This window comes from Petaurus breviceps, unplaced genomic scaffold (assembly GCF_028583685.1).
Source record: "Petaurus breviceps papuanus isolate PSGF00001 unplaced genomic scaffold, PetGlider_PUasm1.0 551, whole genome shotgun sequence".
Lineage (NCBI taxonomy): Eukaryota > Metazoa > Chordata > Mammalia > Diprotodontia > Petauridae > Petaurus > Petaurus breviceps.
The window spans coordinates 13,210,137-13,231,318 of NW_027186372.1; the positions used below are offsets into that span (position 1 = coordinate 13,210,137).

General features: G+C 40.2%; 1 protein-coding gene across 7 annotated transcripts in view; it reads right to left on the reverse strand.

The window, feature by feature from the left end:
- The window catches only part of TENM2 (teneurin transmembrane protein 2), a 417,254-nt gene that overhangs the window by 134,591 nt on the left and 261,481 nt on the right, over nt 1-21,182 (reverse strand). For all 7 annotated transcript variants that reach the window (XM_069102413.1, XM_069102414.1, XM_069102411.1 and 4 more), the window contains one exon: nt 11,728-11,829. In XM_069102413.1, coding sequence (XP_068958514.1) covers nt 11,728-11,829 — 102 coding nt within the window. The remainder of the gene's footprint in view (nt 1-11,727; nt 11,830-21,182) is intronic.

The window sequence follows — 21,182 nt, forward strand, 5'->3', positions numbered from 1 at the left end:
GATATTTTTTTCAAGGTGCTATTAGTAGAAACAGAGGTAGAGCCTAGTTCTGGCTCTATCCTTCACTTACTCTGCTGCTCACAACATGCCACTTGGCTTCCCAGAACCTCAGTTTTCACATCCAGTAAGTGGGCAGAGCAGTGACTGCTGACTTTTTAGGAAGGAAGTGTCAAAGATCAACTACAAAACACAAATACAAAGTGCCATGGCAATTCTGACTAAGGATTAATGGAGCTCTATCTAAAGCAGAGATGATTACTTCCTTCTCTGATGGTGTATCTGGTCTCTGTGGGGCTAGAGCCAGACTGGACTCGACCAGAGGCGGGAACAACGGGACTCTACCTGACAGTCAGGGTCAGAGTCACTGCCTCAGAGGGCCAAAGGGCAGATCCACCAAATTCCTCATTCTGATTCTGTCAAATAGCACATTAATAAGCAAGAAAGTGATTCAGGGAAGAATTTCCAGAAGGACAAAAAACTCATCAGGTGTGTCAAATCTCTGACATTCAGAAACCATGTGGGGAAAGCAGCACACGCTGACTTAAGCACTAAAGTATGGATGCTTTAATTAATCCGGGGTGAATTTAATTGCTTTAGTTAAGTGGAAATCGGGTTAAAAATGATGCAGAGCATGCTGGGGTGTGTTAAAAACATGACATATGAGTTGGATGAATCGATAAATTAAAAGTGCACAGATGTTTTAATTAAACCCAGGGAAGTTAACGAAGATCGCTAGAGACTTTTAAGCCTATGATTAATTCAATTCATTTAAAATACCTGTAGAGATATGGGGATGCTTCCATTTTGAGAGTTATAAAAGTTCTCAATCGATAAGTACTTAAGCTGTTCTTCAAAAAAAAAAAGTGTAAGTTGTGTTTTTTTAAATGACTGAGCAGCATTAATTACATAATGAATATTTAAATTCTTTCAAGTACTCAGCAAGCTTTTTTTCTTAGCTCAAGCCCAAACTGAGAAGGCTGTGGATTTTTCATTATTATTGGTTATGTGACCCAAGGTATCAGCATGGGCTTCTGTTCACCTTCCTGCCTGGAGCCATCTGTTGCCCCATTATCTTACAGCTCCTACCTCTGGTGACTTTGTTAAGAGAGTCTGCCCTGTAGAGCACCCCCTGCCCACTGCCCCTGACCTACCTGCTCTCAAAAGATTGGTTTATTTCCTAATAAAGAGAGGTTTTGCTAAGCACAGCACTTCACGAAAGCTGTACAGATCAAATTTATAACATATCAAGTTTCTCTGGGGTTGGGCAGTCTGCCTTCTAAGACTGCTGTGCGACTCTGCTGGTGGGTTTAAAACAAGGGTTTTCGGCTTCAGTATCAATTTAATCTTGGGAGCTGACTCCTTTAAGCCCTTAAAAAGTTATTTATATTTTGTAATACACCATAAAAGCATCCTTGGTTGCCAAGTTTTCAGGGCTTAGGGCATGGACTATCACTTCATCACCAAGCAATAAATTAAGTTAATACGTACTATGCCTCTGAAACCAGGGAGGCAGGGCTTTCTCCACCTCTGTAGTGGGATTCTGGGAGACAGAATGAATGGAGGTTGGAAGTGCCACCCTTGAATTCTGCTTCCTTTTCTCATTCTCATCAGAGACAAGGAGGGGCAGTACTACATGCACCTGCTGCGAATGTGTCATCCAAGACTTCATATTAGGCAGAGGAATCTCTCTGAGTTGTACTGAGGCCAGCAATGTGTGTGTGTTTGGGGGAGGGGGGGGGTAGGCTAAATTCAGATGTCATGTTGAAATAGGGAGATGAAATGATGCTGTAGGCAGACACCCAAAGGTCTTTTGGTTGGTGACAACTTCATCTTAATTAGCAGGGAGTAGGGGGGTAGTGGCAAAAGAGGCAAGTGGGCCGGGAGAGGAATAGGATAGAAGGAGGGAAGGTTCAGAGAAAAAATGTGGATGTCTCCATGAATGTTCCAGTCCACATGGTCACTGGGGGAGGGGGGAGGGGAGGGAGGAACAGATGGGATTTCAGCCTTTTTCTTTGGAGAGCAGAGAGGCCAGCTGTTAAACATAAAACCTGCTTCCCTGACAAGTGAGCCTAGGATGCTTCAAACTTCCAGAAGGAGGCTGTCATCAAGAGGCCTTCCTGGAGTGGTGAGGTAGGAGCCCACCCCGCACAAAACTCCCCCCACTGTTATGGAGGGAGGGATCTGACAAGCTCTTATCTAGATCAAATGGGAAAGAATTGCTATGCATGATCATCTGTCCCAAAGAGCAGAGCAGAAAAACGCAGAGGCTTCGAAGGCATTTTGGCAGCGTGGAAGCCCTGACTAATGAAGAGTAGATCAAATGACTGATTTCGTATTAGAGTGGCCAGGAAGCCTCAGACAGTCCCAACTGCCCTATGTTGCTACTGAAATGTCTAGCTGCGCATTTTAGTGCTGTCCATCTTGCTAGTATTTCATGTCAAAGAGGCAGTGGTGGCTCAGTGGGTAGAAGTGCTGGGCCTGGAACCAGGAAGACATGAGTTCAAATCTAGAGCAGATGTTTATTAGTTGTATGATCCTGGGCAAAGATTTAGCCTGTTTGTCTCTTTTTCCTCAACTGAAAAATGAGGATAAAGTAGTACCTACCTCCCAGGGTTATTATGAGGATTAAAGGAAATAGAACTTTTTATTCATTCATTCATTTATTTTTGGAGGGGGAAAGGCAGGGTAATTGGGGTTAAGTGACTGGCCCAAGGTCATACAGCTAGTAAGTGTATTTTTTTTAAGTACTCAGCAGCGTTTCTAGCAAATAATAGGTACTATATACATGCTTATTCCCTTCCTTCACCATCCCTTCAAAGAGCAGACTCATGAGACCTTCCCAGCAAAGGCTTCTTCATATGGCTGAGTCAAGCAATAACTCCTTTCTTTTGGAAGCACTGCATCTTTAATTCTCCAAATTAAATTAAATTCAACAGACAGTGATTAAGTTCCTATTACAGGTGGAATGATGTGCCAGGTTTTGGGAGAGAGACAAAAATCTTAATTCAGACATAGTCCCTGCCCCCATGGAGCTTCCAACAAGGTAGCTAGCACTCATTCTCCATTACTTATTTTTAGCATTAAATCTATCTATATGTATGTGCGTGTACACACACATATGTCTATATATGTATGTAATTTGGCACGATAGTGTTACACACACATATACATATATAACATGATACTATTGTTATATGTATATATGTGTATATATACACACACATATAGAGACATGTCTATATATGTATGTAATTTGGCACTATAGTGTTATATGTATATGTGTGTATATATACACATATGCATGTAATTTGGTTCAGGTGCTATATGTATATTGTGTATATATACACACACAATATACATATATGTCTATGTATGTAATTTGGTACCATAGTGTTATGTGTCTACATACACATATACATATATGCATGCAATTTGGTACAAGTGCTATATGTATGCAATTTAATACTATAATGTTATATGCATGTGTATATACATATGTGTGTATATATATTTATTATTTATCTGTTTCACATATAGTAGTTTTATCTTCCCAATGGAATTGTAAACTCCTTGAGAACTTGGGATCCTATTTTATGCTTCCTTTATATTCCTTACAGAGCATATATAGTACAGTATAAGTTCATAACAGGTGCTGATAAATACTTGTTGAATTCAATAGATTGGATTGTAGCTTAGCATGTAATCTGGAAACATCAGGCATTAATTAATATCTTCTATTTTTTTCAGGCATAAAACTTGCCACCAAGAACAGGTTACTTGCAGTCACTTGCTCATGACTTCATCACATGGGGCTACAGAAATGTCTGGAAACCTTCATTTTAATGGTGCAAGAAAAAGGGTGAAGCTGACTTCTGACCAAAAAATACAGGAACCTGCTTATTTAGAGCAGTTTTAGTGGCTGAGTGTTTTTATTATTCTGAGACTGTAACTAGAGAGTGAAGGAACTCTGAGTTCTTATGTTCCTTCTAGTAGCAAAGGATCTCAGAATGACTGCCATGGAAGTATCAATTTGGGAGACAGAACGAATGGAGGTTGGAAGCACCACCCTTGAGCTCTGCTTCCTTCTGTAATTCTCATCAGGGACAATAGGGACTACATGCATCTGCTGTGAATATGCCATCCAAGACCTTCACGGCGGAGGAATCTCTGAACTGTACCCAGGTCAGCAGTGTGGGTGGGTGGGGGTAGGATAAATACAGATGTCATGTTGAAATAAGGAGATGTAAACACATCACACTGTGTATACACAAAAACCTAAGTTAGAAGGAGTTTCAGTGGCTTGTCCAGTAAGACAGAAATGGAGCTCAGATCTCTACTACGGTCTAGGCAGGCTCCAGCGTTGTTGGAGGCTTAGCAATGAAGGGCAAAGAGATTGCCACAGTGTATGGAGGTAGAGGGCACTATCTTTATTTCACCGTTTTAAAGAGGGAGAATCTTCACCCTTTTGTATATGTGTTATGGACTCCTTTGGCAGTCTGATGAACCCCTTTTCTGACAAACGTTTTTTTTTCAAATGCATAAGATTAGCATTATAACAGATGACAAAGAAAGTCGAAAGTTGGTGAAGATAAAGGTGTCATTTTTTCCCCAATTCAAGTACACAGCCACTCCCCTGAGACCTCTCCATAGACCTTTTGGCCAGGGATTCTGGATTTCATGAGGGGAAGGGCCTTAGAAGGATAAGGATAGGAAGGAGGTCAACCATTCAGAAGCCTGAAACCTCTTTGCTGTCTGTAATTTGTGGGAGTCCCTCTCCCAACCCTCAGCTTTAATTTCAATGAAAGTCTATACCCCACAAGGGATAAAGAATAATAAATGTGCCACGGAATGGTAGGACTTCAGCAATGTGCAAAGAGGAGGCTCCCTGCTGGTTTTCCCTGTTTTTAGACAGGCTCTCTAAGAAGCTGAAACAAACTTCTGATGATGTTTTAAGTTCTGTAGCAATGGCACTTGTGGTTCTCTAGTGACAGCTGTAGAACAGCAGGAGTTGTCATTTCCAATACTTACTAACTACTTATTATCCGACGACACAGGTTTGGGTTTGTTAAGATTGTACTGCAGGGTAGGGGCACAAACATGATAAAAAATAAACAAATAGAACAGCCAGTATTAAAACGGACAATCAGAAACCCTGGGCGGAGGGATGCAGTGCTTCTGTTTTAAAATGCAAACAGGATGTGTATTTCAAATGTTTGGAGAAGTCTATTAAATATACAAATGGACTTCAAATGAAAGAAAGAATAAAGAAAAAACCTTGCCCTCATGCTTAGACTTGGGAAAAGGGTGATATACTTTGTCAGGACGCCAAAAACAGAGAGAAGGAATGTGAAGTAATGAAAAAGCCACACAAGAGGAATAGACAAACTTACAATAAACAGCAATTTGAATAATGAGTGCGATTATGGCTGGACAGGAGAGGCAGCTGATAGAATATGAAGCCCATCACTGAAGAAAAAATGCCATCTTTACTTAAGGTCTGTATCTGAACAGATTATGGATTGTACCGCGTGGCCAATTCAACATTTCTACATAAAATGTATTCAACTGTCCTTAGTTATTAAAACTCTTAGTTTTTTTTTCTCATTCCCATACCTGGTCTCCAGTTCTCTGCAGAGGATAGACCATAGCGTTTCACATACATCTTTACCACCTTTTTATCCTTCTCTCTGAGTGACTACAACATTAATAATTGAATTTTTGGGGGGGGAGGGGAAGGGAGAAAAGCTCCTGACCCATGATTTTATTGGTGTAGGGAACTCCAGTTTGAAAACACTTCATACAAAAGCATATTGAGAACTAGATTGTGACTTACTGCCTTAGGGGATTGCCTTGGGGTAACAAATGAAAAAAACATTTATTTTTTCCTGAGAGGTCAAATGCATCAAATGGTTCGGAGAGGCCTTGGGTTGAACAGTTGTATTTTTCAAAGTCTATATTTGAACCCTAATGTCCAGGTTGGCTCTGTCCACTCTACCGTGAAGCCTATTCACTCAGACAGGCTTAAGAAAGGCAGGGTGGTATAGTAGCCAAGACAGCATTAGAGCCAGGAAGGTTTTTAATTAAGACCCATTTCTGACACACTATGGCTGTGTGACCCCCGATAAGTCACACACATATGTGTGTATATGTATGTATGTATATTATCTTTCACTATTTGTTATTATTTCATATGTTTCAGATCTGTTCCCCTACCTATACTAAGCTGCTAAGCCTTTTTGAGTCACGTACTGAGATATCTCACGGAGCTCATCATTCACACCTCTCCAACAGACCTGTCCTGTTTCACATGGTGTAGTATCTGTGTTTGTATAACAGCTCCCGATTTGACTGCAAGAGCCATAGGAATAAGCACCACATCTTCTCTAAATTTTATCTCCCCTAAACCTTAGCACTTACAGTAGGTGCTTAATAAATGTTAGGCTGCTTATTTTCCTCACACTTCACTATCTCTGACACTACTGATAAAAGGCTGGAACCCATAGGAGTGCTATCAGTCTAGAGCTGGAAAGAACAGAACTCAAAACTCATCTTGTCCAATCTCATCATCCTAAAAGATGTGAAAACAAAGGCTCACTGGGTTTATGTGACTCACCCAGGGTCACAGAGGTAATTAGTAGCAGAGGTGGGACTTGAACCCAGGTTTCTAACTCCAAATACAGCGTTCTTCCCATTGTACCATGCTGTCTCTCAATCAATACTTAGGCACTCAATAGCTTTCAACATTCACTGCAAGTATGGCTTTGGAAGTGCCATTCAGGCAGGCATTTTTTATAACAGGAGAAGAGGCAGTGATAAAGCCTCAGATGTATCTGAGGAGATGGGAGCCTCAGCAAGGGGTCAAGAAAGTAAACACGTACTTCTGTCATTTGGACACACATTCAATTGCTTTGCCAAAATGGGATCTCTATCATAAACATGGCCAAGTCTCTACCTGGCAAGGAGAACCAAGGCTGCCTGCTGCCCGCCATGCAGAAAGCTGGCAGATCCAGAAGCATCCTGGGTGCAGGCTTCAACAAAGGCATAAGGGTGAATCGGAATCTGTCATTGGGGAGACCAGGATCTTGGTGCCTACCAAGGTTTTTCATCATTAAAAGAAGGCCAGTCAGAACAGAGGGCAGGGTAGACTTGATGTCTTGTCGTAGGCTGCAGGAAATGTGGAACCAGCTGTCTCTTCTTTCCTTCTTGCTGACCCTATTACCTCATCCACTCATAGGTTACTTACTGATAACACTTTGGGGGATGTTCAGTTGCATGTATTGTTTCAACAGTGCAGTTAGCTTTAGTGCTACCAGCTATCCTGGCAAAATAGCATAAAACTGCAGAGAGATACCCTCCCAGATCACTTGACTTGTGCTCCCTCTGAATAAAAAGCTCTGTTCTTTTTGGCTTTAAATCTCAGGTAAGAGCTTTAGATATGACAAGTGAAATCAGCAGTTTCCCATCCCGCCCATATACTCCAGGCTAGAACAGATCCACATCAGCCTGACAATTGCCACCTGACTCACCTCATCATTTAGTTCCCAAGTGTTGCTGGGGTTCGGGTATCTTCAGGGCCAGACACACTTGAGATGCAGTTCTGAACCCTTGAGCCCTTCTCAGAACATGGGGCTCTCTGGAAAGTGGTCTTAGCCTAGTATGAAGATTCTTAACTTAGAACGGAGGACACTACTTATCTAAAGTTCTCTGAACAGTCATCCCTGGGACGGGGGCATCCACATGGCTTCAGCAGCAGCATCCTTTGAAGTGGGTAAGGACATTCTCATCGATACTACAGTGGCTCAATGGGTCAATCAACAAACATTCATTATTAGGTGCTTATGGTGAGCCTTACCGTGTGTGCGAGGCACACAAAGACTAGCTTGAGGAGTTTACAGTTCATTTGGAGAAACAATACACAAATACAGAGGTAGATGCAAAAGGTATAGGGAATAGATACAGGGCATTTTGTGGGGGTATTTAGCAGCTGCAGGAGTTGGGGGGGAGACTAGGGAAGGTCTCACAGAAAGGGTGGCACTGTATCCAGTCTTGGTCTTGAAGTAAATGAGGGAGTTACAGAGTACATCCATATAAAAAGGATGTGCATTCCGGGCACAGAAGACAGTCAGTGAAAAGGCCCAGAAATGGAGGAACAGGAAGGTCAGTTTGGCTAGATTGTAGAGTGAGTGAAGGGGACTGATGCATAATAAGGTCGTAAAGATAGTCTGGGGACACTTTGTCAAGTGCTTTAAATGCCAAATAGAGTTGTTTATATTTACTTCCAAAGGTAAGAGTGAGCCACTATATTTTATTGAATAGGAGAGTAACATGGTCAGATCTTGCTTTTCTTGTCTGAGTTTAGGGCTTCAAAGTTTAACAAGATGTAAGCAAAGGGCTGATTTATTTACAGATTTGAAGAGATATTCACTTGCCTCTAAGGTACTTATTTAAATTTTACTTACAGCAGACTTAACATTGCATGCGGGAAGGAGGGGTAATTTTTTTTTTCTTTTAAATATCCCCCAAAGGCTTGATTCACTGTAAGGACCAACAATTCAATAAAAATACACAAGGCCATTATTAGAGTTTAGTAATAGCTCTTAGGTATGCCGAGTAACTTCTTTAACAACTACTCAATCATTTGGGCCACAATGATCAATTATAAATCACTGCTAAAACACATTCATTGTATACCCATCCCACCACAGTGCATGCTAAGAATGCATAACACACACAAAAAAGATACTTTTAAATATCCCAGTGCACATCACATTACGGATCCATAACACAGAATGCATGCTAGTGCAGAAATCAATTTAAAATAAAAAGTTATTTAAGTGGCCAGAGTACTTAAGTTTAAAAGACTAAGAGCTAGGCATGCAGTCATGAAAGATATGGTTTTAAAGATTAATAATATGTAGATGTTTGCCAGTGCTAAAATACATTTATAACTTACATGCTATTATTCAGTCAGTCATTCTTTCAACAAACATTTATTAAGCACCTACTGTGGGCAGAGCACCTACTGTGTGCAGTGCTAGGCGCTGGGAAAGATACAAAGTTTAGATAAGACATGGCCCCTGCCCTCATGGAATTTGATAGCTTGGGGGGAGGGGGTAAAACACAAATAAATAACTATAATACAAGTTAGGACATCATTAAATGCATCAGACGGCTGAGTGTATTCAAGATCTGAGAGGGAAGAGCTTCAAGAGATCAGGGAAGAAGTGGCATTAGATTGGACTTTGATACAAGAATTCATCAGGCAGACTGAGAGAGGGAGGATATAACTGGCATAAGTAAACAGAATGAGCAAAGTTGTGGAGGCTGGAGAGCCCAGTGAGTGTTCACATGGCCTGGGCTTAGTCTGACTGAATTGTATAGTGCCCAGAGGGAAAAATATAAGATAAAAAATGGAAAAGAATGGTGGTTTCAGATTGCACTGTGCCCTGAATGGAGAGTAGTAGCAGTAGTAGCAGTAGCAGTAGTAGTGGCGGCGGCAGCAGCAGCAGCCAGCATTTACACATAGCTTTAAGGTTGGCGAGGCATTCTACAAATATTATTTCATTTCATCCTCATAAGAACTCTGGGAGGTAAGAGCTTTTATTATCTTCATTCTACAGAGGAGGAAACTGAGGCAGACAGGTTTTAAGTGATGTGCTTAGGGTCACATGGCTAGGAAATGTCTGAGACTGAATTCACTCAAGTCTTCCTGACTTTGGGCCCAGCATTCTGTTCACATCAATTGTAAAAGCTACTTTATTAGTAATAGGTTTAGCATTCCATTAGCTGAGGAATGATGGAACCTGTACATAAGAAAAATTATTTTGGTAGTAGTATGAGGATAGGATTTGGAGGTAAAGAGACAGTCCAACCACTCTGACATTGTAAAAAAAGGGAAATTTTGTCTTTTTTTTTCCTTCTAATTCTCTCATCTTGGTAAAATTAGACAACAAAGGAAAATCCTCTAGATAATACTGGGTTCTGTTTTGGAGCTTCCAGTGAAGTCTATTTTCCAGAATAGACATGCCATCTGACAGCCACCATACTGATCCATGAAATGTAGGGATCCCAGCCATGTCATAGCTTTTGTAACATTTCAACCTTCCTCTTTTCTTTGCATATGTGCATCTGCTTTAGGACAGGATGTGGGTTCATTGGTGATATAATATGTAAGAGAATGATTCCTTCTTTCCCTGTTTTCAGTATCCCTGAATTTTGTGAATTTTAAGCTCTTACTGGATTGCTATCCTGTAGGAAGTATACTTAGGCCACATTATTTATGAATCAGTCACCTCTATCTGTATCAACTATGGGCAGTAAAGTGCAAAGCATCCCATTAATTTTATTAGCATTTGTAATCCATCAATAATTTTCTTAGCTCTGTTGGTAAAACTTAAAAAAACCCCCAACAACTTGTCCTGTTACTATCTAGTATTCACAGAGTGGTTCCTATCATTTTAGTGGTTCTTAAAACATCTAGAAGGGCATTCTGAATGAATGGGTAGTAGGATGATAGGGGCACAGACCCAGAGGAGGGATCTGAGCTCAGGTCCTTTGGTGCTAAAGCCAGGGATTCTTCCACTGAACCCTACCCCTACAGAAGAGCTGATGAACATAAGGCATGGAAATGTTGGGTGATTTGCAAAAGTTCTATAGAAGAACCCAGAGAATGGCTCTTAAACGCCTGGATCCTGTTCTTGTCACTTAACTGCTGGCCTATGTTTCTTCTAAGAATTCAAGGGCCCAGGTCATTCTTTGCCATAGGCGGGTACAGGTGAATGAATAACACCACTGAAGAATAATCCTACTAAGGTAAATCACGTTTCCTAGATTAAGAACATGAACAGGTAGAATGAATGAAATTTACTAACACAGAGATGCTTAATCTTCCATTATATGGAAGTTAATGATTATTGTAAAGGAGTGATGGTAATTCACTCCCTGCTTTTACAGGAAACACAGCCATCTCATTTTTTTTTCAAAGAAGATTCTTCTTCTCTATACACCTTGGCATCAAGGATAATGGCCCTGCTTCTATGGGGTACACTGGCCAATTGCAATATATCAAACCACACTTTTAGCCAAAGGGAAAGATCCTGAAATTCACATAATATATCAGAAGTCATACAATCTCAGAGCCAGAAGATACCTTCGAGGTCATTTAGTCAAAGGGTCTTTGATTAGAAATTTGGAGCTGGAAGGGATCTCACGTGTCATTTTTTTTACAGGGGAGGAGTCTGAGACACAGAAAGGTTAAGTGATTTGCCCAGAACCACACAGCTAGTAAGCAGACTTTGAACCAAGGTCCTCTTGATTCCAAGTCTAGCCCTCTATCCATTGCTCTGCGATGCTTCTCAGCCTACACCTAAGTTGGGATCCTGTCTACAACATCCCTGACAAGTGGTCATCATGTTATCTGCTGATAGACCTTCAGCAATAGGATCTCATTTCCTAAACCAGTCCATCACAGTTTTGGATACTTTTTGGATTACTTGAAAGTTTTTCCTTTTAAAAGGCATTCATCTGACTCTCTACATACACCCTTTACTCCCATTCCTCTTTTTGCCCAGTGGGGGCCAAGTAAAAGAACTCTAATCCTTCTTCTTTGCCTGCAGGAAGGCTGGCTCTCTATAGATGCCATCTTCTATCCCCTCAGAACTCTCCACTAGGACATAAAGAGTCCACTAGAAAGCTCAAAATCCTGTTTTTAAGCCTCATGACAAATACCTTTAGCACAATCTGCTCCATGGAATCCAGGGAAGCAATGACACACTCCAGATACACACTCGCCATTCCCATGACAATTACGTGGACAATCCTGGACTGAATCTGAAAGAAAGAAAAACCCAATGATTTCCTTCTCCTGTTGGACTCGGACAAAATCTGATGGTCACCAGGGTGATCTCTGTGGGATGGCACACTTTTTAAAAAGATATGTTGGAGATACCAATGCCAGATCTCAAAAGTAGTTAGTTCTTAACCTTTGGTTTGCTGTCAGTAAAGGCTTAAAGGCTTTAAGAAATGCCAGTTCTTGAAACTCCAAACCTAGTCCAGGCCCTGGCACAAAGTTGGAGCATAATAAGTACTTGTTGATTGACTAGACAATTCAATCAAACAGATATTTATTAAGTGCTTATTATGTACAAGGCACTGATAAGAGAATTACAATACAAAGATATTAGCTAGCATTTAATTTGTAAAGTGCTTTACAAATATTATCTCATTTTGTCCTTACAACAATCTGGGAAAGTAGGCCCTATTGTTATCCTAATTTTACAGAAAAGGAAACTGAGGCAGGCAGAAGCTAAGTGACTTGTCCAGGGCCACATAACTAATAAATGTCTGAGACCAGATTTGAACTCAGATTTTCCTGACAGAGTTCTAAGCACAGTCCTGACTACACAAGAGAATAAAAGACCACTATCCAATGGCAGAATTAGCTGTCTACATAAATATATATGGGTATCTAAGGGGTATAGTGGATAGAGAACTGGCCCTGGAGCTAAGAGGACCTGAATTCAAATGTGACCTCACTCACTAGCTGTGTCATTTAACCCTGTTTGCCTCAGTTTCCTCATCTGTAAAATGAACATGGTCATAGTCAGACGCTACTGAAATGACTCCATAACAACAACAACAAAATATTCATGCAAGTCCGGGCATAATGGGAGAAGAACAAAGGAATAATCCAAAGTTCTATGAGAAATATGAAAAAAAGCAAAGATAATGTCCAATTATGGGGATAGGGAATGGCTATATAAAGGAGATAATGTCTGAATTAGGTGGAAATACCAATGGGATGGGATTGAGTGGGTTCACTTCATTTATACAGGATGTGAGGGCAAGAAAAGAAGGAGGTAAGCACAGTATGAGTAGAACCCAGGCTAGGAACTTAAAACATTTTAGGTAGGCAATGGCAAGCCACTATGGATATTAGAGTAGAACAATGGATTATTCTGGCTTTGTCTCAGTTGGTAGCTAGCTATACGATGGACTCGAGAAGCAAAAGTTTAGATTATGAAACACCAGTTAGGAAGCTGTCAAAATAGTTTTGAGGAGGTGGGCAAGGGTATTAAACCTGAACCAGAATGATTAAAGTCAGCATAGAAAATTGAAGCCACTGGAGCAGGTGAAGTCACCAACAAAAATAACTCACACTTGAAGCATAACAAAATGTTTTCTTCACAGTCCTCTGAGGTATTGCGAGCAACATGTACAGATAAACTTCAGAGAGGTAAGTGACTTTCCCACAGTCATATGGTTAGTCTATATCCAAGTCAAAATTTAAACATATGTCTTCTGACTCAAAGTTCATCACTCTTCCTCTTAAAACACACTATTTCTCAAAGAAGAAGGTGCAGAGAAGGAATAAAATCAAATGACAAGGATTTCTTATTGATCTACTATGTGCTAAATGAGGCAATTAGGTGGCACTGTAGAGCTCCAGACCTGGAGACAGAAAGGCTCATCTTCCTTAATTCAATATGACCTTAGACACATACTAGCTGTATGACTCTGGGCAAGTCACTTCCTCTGTCTGCCTGAGTTTTCTCATCTGTAAAATGAGTTTGAGAGGGAAATGGTAAACCACTCTAGTATCTTTGCCCCAAAATCCCAAATGGGGTTACAAAGAGTCAGACAGACAGACAGAGAAGACTCCACAACAACAAAACCCTTCAAGGAGTTTGTATTCTATTGGGTAAAGATGAGAAATACACATATAATCATGCATAACATCTGCACAGGCACCATGGCGAAATAGAAAAAAATTTAGTCTCTCTCTTTTTTTTTTTTTTGAAGTTCTGGTATCAAATTCATATTGTACTGACTGTGTAACCCCAGGCAACTTAACCTTTCACTGCCCCAGGCAACGCTTTAAGACCATAAGTTACAAAGAAGGTGCCTATCTTCCCTGGTATGGGGTTTTGTGTCCTGTTTGGGAGTTTCCCACATTAATAAAATCATAGATCTGGTACCAAAAACAACTGGGGTTCCGAAAAAGCCAAAGAGGGTTAAACTCTGAACTTTTCAGGGAATGCTTCCACGTAGGGCCTTCAGGAAGGACGAAAAGCCAGCAATGGAGATGGAGAAGAAAGAAGAGGCAAAAAGAGAACCGTGAGCTATAGTGTCACCGAAGCCCAAGGAAAAGGGCATGTCAAGAAGGAAGGGACTAGTCATTTGTTAAATGCTACAAAGAGGTCAAGGAGGATGATTAATTACTTAAAATAAAAGCTTCACTTATGGGTTCTTTGTATAATAAGCTGTATATATTAATCTTCCATCTCTGGGATCTCTGATTTCATTGATATAATAGAAGTTCCTTGAGGCCTGAGAATGTTTTTGCCTTTTCTTTGCTTAGCATAGTGCCTGGAACATAGGAGAAAGCTTAAAAAATGTTTGTTGTTTGACTGATTGATATGGATGCTCTTCCCAACAGTTGAGATTGTGACAACTCCTACTTTTTCATCCTGATGATTCACGCCCACATTCTCCCATAAGTCCTCTCTAAGGGATCTACCCAATGCACTGGCTAGGTGGTACAATGGATAGACAGCTGGGATTGGAGTCAGGAAGTCCTGAGTTAGAATCCAGTTTCAGGTATTTACTAGCTGTGCGGTCTAGGGCAAGTCACTTAACTTTTGATTGCCTCAGTTTCCTCATCAGTAATATGGGGATAATAACAGCACCTACCTCAGAGGGTTGTTGTAAAGATCAAATGAGATCATATTTGAAAGCATTTAACAGAGTGCTTAACACAGAGTAGGTGCTTTATAAATGTTAGTTATGATGATGACTATTTTATCATGCCATGGGTACCAGTGTGGCCCTCAGGCTGTCCATCTGCTATCCCTTACACAGTTGAGTTTCTTTCTGGTTGCGTGTGTGTGTGTGTGTGTGCACGTGCACGTATTTTAGGGAAGAGCTTAGGATCCAAGAAAGCACATCATTTCCTAAATGCCACCCAGTTTGCTCTTTTTCTCATATTCAAGCATGGGGCTAGGTACACTGTTTATTTGTAAATTCTATCCAAGACATGCACTGATGAGCTGATTCAACAGGAGGCTTAGCTTAACTAAGTGCAGGTCACGATCCCAACAGTGGGTATTATTCATCTATTTTGCTTTTACTATGTGGATTGTTGGGTCTACCATTTTTGAAATGATGATGGAGTTTTCTGAGAGGCCTCAGGATTACCAAAGGTGTATTTCACAATATTGGAGCAATTCAGATGGAAGAGAGCCTCCCTGGTTATAACTGCTCCTGAAGCTCCTGTTTGTAGATGATCACATTGAGCCCTAGAAATTACAGGGCTTCTTCAATAAGCCCCACAGTTCCTTTAACATATGATTCAATTTACACACAATTTCTTGGGAATACGACAATTATAGAGAGCAAAGTTTACCTATCTTAGACTGTAATTTAGAGGCAGCTGATAATGGAGTAGATAGAACACTGAGCCTGAAGTCAGGAAGACCTGAATTCAAATCCTACCTCAAACAATGACCAGCTGTGTTCCCCTGTGCAAGTCACTTAACCTCTGCCTGCCTCAGTTTCCTCAACTGTAAAATGGGGATAGTAATAGCACCTTCTCAGTGTTGTTGTGAGGATCAAACATAATGATAATATTTGTAAAATGTACTTAGCATAGTGCCTAGTATATGGTAGGCACTACTTAAATGCTTATTCTGTTCTTTATAAAAAGTTCACCTCAGGCTATTTCATTTCAACATACACTTTCCAACTTTGACAAAATCTCAAAAAGTAACAATCCTGGCATTTTCGCATATTAGTTCACATTTGTAGAAGACTAGAAGTTTTACTTTAAAAGTTTCTGTTTTTTTGCCTGGAGTTAAAATGTAGGCTACCAGTTTTCAATTCTTAAGTAAAAAAAAGTGTGGAATTTTAGGAATTCATATTACAAAGAAAATGAAAAGAACTACTAGCTGCCATGTCTTCGATGTGACATTCGCTGCCTCCTAGGGAGTCAGGTACATTGGCTTTGCTATGTTGTATAAAATACTATAAAGTCTAATTTAACCTAATGGTGTCACCTGAGAGTATTAAAAGAGATTTTTCTTTAAACCTAATTTCCCATTTACTCCCACCTCGGACTGTAAAACCAAAGTGAGCAGTAGCACTCCTTCTCATGGGGAATCTTGCATGTGAATTCTTCTCCAACCACACAAGGTTACAGTTTGTTGCTGGCACCTTAATGTTCACCTAATGAAAAGATTTATTCCTTCAAAAATTAGGCATAGAATTTGAGGATTTGTAAAAACCGATCTTTCCCCAGGTAAATTTCACAGAAATTCTTTGCTGACAGCTCTGGCAGGTTAACGGTGGCAGGCAGCTTATGGTGACATGCTTTCCATTTCCCTTCCATAGTTAAGCACCTTCCCTGGTTTACAGTAGGTGCTTAATAAATGTTTGCTCACTTGTTGACTTTCCTGACACCATCTGAAAACGCAGAGAGGGTGATGGAGGAGCTCCATTCCTGAAGCCAAAGCTGTCCCCAGCCTCTCTGGGGTCAGCAACAAAGCAAGGCGGACCCTGTGGTTTGTGCTGCCCTAGCTCTGCCTAAAGAAACTCGTAGCATCAGCAGCATGACTTATATGGGAATGTGTTTTGCATGACTACACATGTATAACTAACCCATATCAAACTGCTTGCCTTCTCAATAGGGGGTAGGGGAGGGAGAGAATTTGGAACTTAAAATTTGAAAAAAGAATGTTAAAACTTTTTACATATAACTGGAGAAAAATAAAATATTTTTAAAATTTTTTAAAGAAATTGGTGGCAGAGAGGGAAGGTACCTCCCCAAACTTAAATGATTTAATGGTATATTTAGAATGCTATTTCCTATAACTTTTTGAAGAGGGATTTTTATTTTATTTTTTTGCTTTTTGGAGGGCAGTTGGGGTTAAGTGACTTGCCCAAAGTCACACGGCTAGTAATTGTGTCAAGTGTCTGAGGCCACATTTGAACTCAGGTCCTCCTGACTCCAGGGCTGGTGCTCTATTCACTGCACCACCTAGCCACCCTGATTCTTTATTTTTTTTTTAAATCTTTTTTGGAGGGGGGGAAAGCAAGGCAATTGGGGTTAAGTGCCCAAGGTCACAAGCTAGTAAGTGTCAAGTAAGGTCAAATTTGAACTCAGATCCTTTTGACTCCAGGACTGATACTCTATTCACTGAGCCACCTGGATGCCCCAGGATTCTTTATTTTTAAAAGACATTTCTGATGTCATTGCAGTTCATGAATGAAAGGTTGGTCCTACTGAATTCTAGTGACTTGGTAAGATTAAAAGGAATTTTCTCCACTCTGCTATTGTACCTTTTTTCTATCCTCCCTTCCTTATTTACACAGGACAATTCTGTCTGTGGAGCTCAGCCATACTTCCCATCAAGCCCCTGCCACTACTCCTTCTGGATAGAAGATCATGCCCTGTCACAGTTAACCCTTTCAGCTCTTTAATTCCTATTTGGGAGGTTGTGCCGTCCTGATGGTGTGTATCATCACAATATCTAGCAAGAAGGAGCTGTGCCCTGATGCCATCCATATACAAAACCTCACATCCTCATGTCTCTTCTTTAGTTTGGGAATATTGATCAAACCAACATTCCCATTGCTACTAGACAGGGCATGCCAATTTACTTCCTCATGGCTTCCATCTTTCCTGTGACTTTTCAAGTCAGAATACCTCTCCCTGGCTAGTATTCCCTTTTATGCATTATCTCTAAACACTGAATGGAAGCTCCTGAAGGAAGAGACTTTTCCATTTTCAGATTTGTATCTCTTGGGGTCAGCACTGTGTTTGGCACATAGTAAAAGTTTAATAAGTATTTTTTCATTAATTCATTTGTGAAAACATGTACCCACTTATCCAGAATAAGTTTTCTGTGTTTTCTACTACAGTTAAGTCTTTAGAAAGGGGAACAACATATTAGCATCAGCTGGGATGAGTGCAATATCAGACAAATCTTGGTAACTCTATGAGTGAGTAAGCCTGGGTTAAACCAACTCCACAATGGCAGAACCAAATATGGTGGAACCTATGAAGATTGCGGTTAGTTTCTTGCCTTATGACAATGACTAGCTTTGTAGCACAGGGCCACAATGCTGAGCCTCAATTTTCTCATCTATAAAATGTGGATAGTAATAGTACCTGCCTCACTGGGTTTCTATCTGTATTCAGAGGATCATAGATTTAGAGTACCTCTGAGGTCAACTTGTACAGCCTCCTTCTACCCCCCCCCTTCTTGACTTTACATGTGAGGAAAGTGAGGCTCAGAAAGGTGAAGAGCCTTGCCCAAGGTCACACAGGTAATACATAAACAGTAGGTCGAGGATTTGAATCTTTAGGGGTCCTAAGACAATGCTGAGGGTGTCCCAAAAGTCTCAGTTCCATTTTCAGCTGTTAGGCCTTAGAACTGTACTTCAGCAAAAACCACACTAAGCCCTAACAGCTGAAAATGGCACTAAGATTTTTGGGACACCCTGTATATAAAATACTTTGTAAACTTTAAAGCCTATAGAAATGGAAATGAACAGTATTGAGATGGACAGCATGGCATTGTAGAGAGCAAGTCTTGAGTTAGCAAGACAAAGATTAGGTGTCACCTCTGACATACACTGGTTGGGTGACCCTGGCAAATCACATAACCTTTCAGGGCCTAAGGCATCTTTCTAATACTCTAATTTACAGAGCTGGCACAGATCTGCATTGGTTGAGTAGGTCTCTTCAAGAGTGACCTTTCTCAAAAGAAGCTAAGTCACAGGATGATCTAAAGCATAAAATGAAAAAAAATTCTATTTTTCTGAAGAGAAAGTCTATCTATGGAATAAGTCTACTCTTTCTCTCTGGAGTGCATAAAGGATTTTTCCATGAATTCAAAGGCATATTTAATGTGATTAGTAGTTAACACTTATCTAACATCATTTCTTCTGTTTCATATCACACTTTCAGTTCCCTGTTCCCTTTTGATGGAGAAAGTTCTGATAATAATACTTGTGAGAGAGAACCTTGGAATGGAATTAAACACTGTTCTTTCCTCCTTATTTTTGCCAATTACTATCATTTCTCTGTCTACCCAACTATTAGACCTGTTACCTTTGGCTTTCCTCATAAGATAGCGCAGACAAGGGAAATTCTCTTAGGATCTTGCCTCCAATAGGAAAAGTAAAGGTAATGGACTAAGGAAAGAAGGAAAGAACTTACTATCTGCCAAGCACTGAGTGAAGTGCTTTACAAATATTATTTCCTTGAACCCTCACTGACGATCCTGTGAGGTAGATGCTATTATTATCTCTATTTTAGAGTGGTGGAAACTGAGGCAAACAGAGGTTAAGTGACTTGCCCAGGGTCACACAACTAATAAGTGTCAGAGGACACATTTTAACTCAGGTCTTCCTGACTCCAGGCCCAGTGCTCTATCCACCATGCCACTTTTACTACCCTTTACTAAGGATAGAAAAATACAATATATGCCCATAAGAGCAAAATGAATGAAGAGATTAAAGAATTATTGAGATAATTCAGCTCTTAATCAATCTTCTATTAAGGTGATTTAAAAAACCCAATCTGGATAGAAATCAAATTCACCAAAAAAAATTGCTAGGATTATTTTACTTGCAAACCTAAGTATAAGAAGATCACAGTATTTGAAACAAATGAGTTCATGGATAGGTTTCCTCTTCAAAGGACAACAGAGTGACATTGACGGGCATGTACCATACTTGTTTCTGCTGCTAAGGAGTTTGTTGACCATGGGCTTACTTACTAATAACTTGTCTAGATTTGTTTCAAATCCTACTCATCAGCACTGGTGTGTATGCTACATACTTTCTTGGTATAAACCCAGGATTACTAAAGGGAAATCATTTTACATCACACTCTTTGCATATATAAGGACCCTTAACCCAAAGCAAATTTGTTTTATTTCAGTTGTTTCTATTAGTTTTAAAATCGGTCCTGTATCAATTCCTTCAGTGATGTTCTTATCTCTTTACATATAATATGACCTTGTAGTTTTCCTTTGCCGTGGAATGTTTTTTTTTAATCACGTCACAGAAGAAATTGAAGTTCCTAACTGGTTTGGAAAATTCCAGAAAGGAGGAGGAACATTTCTACCACCTAGGTATCAGGAATTTTCCTATAATAGAAGAGACAGGGACTGACTTCAAGGCTCAGTCATATATGCCATATTAAGTCTGTCTGGTTCTGAAACACTGAAATTGTGCCCATAGCAAGGAAATGCTTCCTGAATTAGGAGTCATCTTCTGTTGTTCAGGAAGCAGATGGTGCTTCAGGAGCTCTGGTACCAATCAGAAGACCAGTTCTTAACCATGGAATGAATTAAAAAGCATTTGTGAGAAACGACTGAAAAGGCTTATCTTCTGGGTTTGGACATTTTCAGATGGCAAAAGTCATGAAAAGCAGGTACTTCTTGGCTCAACAGAAGGAAGATAAAACAGAGAATATGAATTTTACAAAATTCATATGCATTAAAGAATATACATTAAAATGCTTAGGATTGATGCTAACACAGAACCCTAAGAAATTTATTTGGTCGCTTACCCCTATTTTATGCATTCACTGAAGGGCTCTTAAAGAAAGATATCATTTCTCTGCTCTCTCTTACTTTCTTGAGTGAATGTCAGTCAGTCAGTCAGTCAATAGCCAGGCATTGTGCTAAACACTGGGGATGTAAAGGCAAAAGATAGCCCCTGCCCTCAAGGATCTCACAATCTAATGAGTGAGACAGTAAACAAACAAAAATGTATCAGCAAGGAATAGGATAAAGAGGAAATCATCAAGGGGAAGGCACTAGAATTAGGAGGGACTGGGAAAGGCTTCCTGTAGAAGGTGGGATCTTAGTTGGGATTTGAATGAAAGGCAGGAGACAGGATATAAGGATGGAGAGAATTCCAGGTATGGGGCACAACCAGGGAAAATGTCCAGAGCCAAGAAATGGAGTGTCTACCATTTGTGGAACATTAAGGAGGCCAGGGACACCAAATCAAAGAGTACCTGGGGAGGGGAGAGAGGTAAGGTATAAGAAGAATGGAAAGGTGTATGGGTGGGGGGAGGAGTAGGTTATAAAGGGCCTTGAATGTTAATAAGAACATTTTGTATTAGATCTTAGAGGTCATAGGTAATCAATGGAGTTTATTGAGTGTGT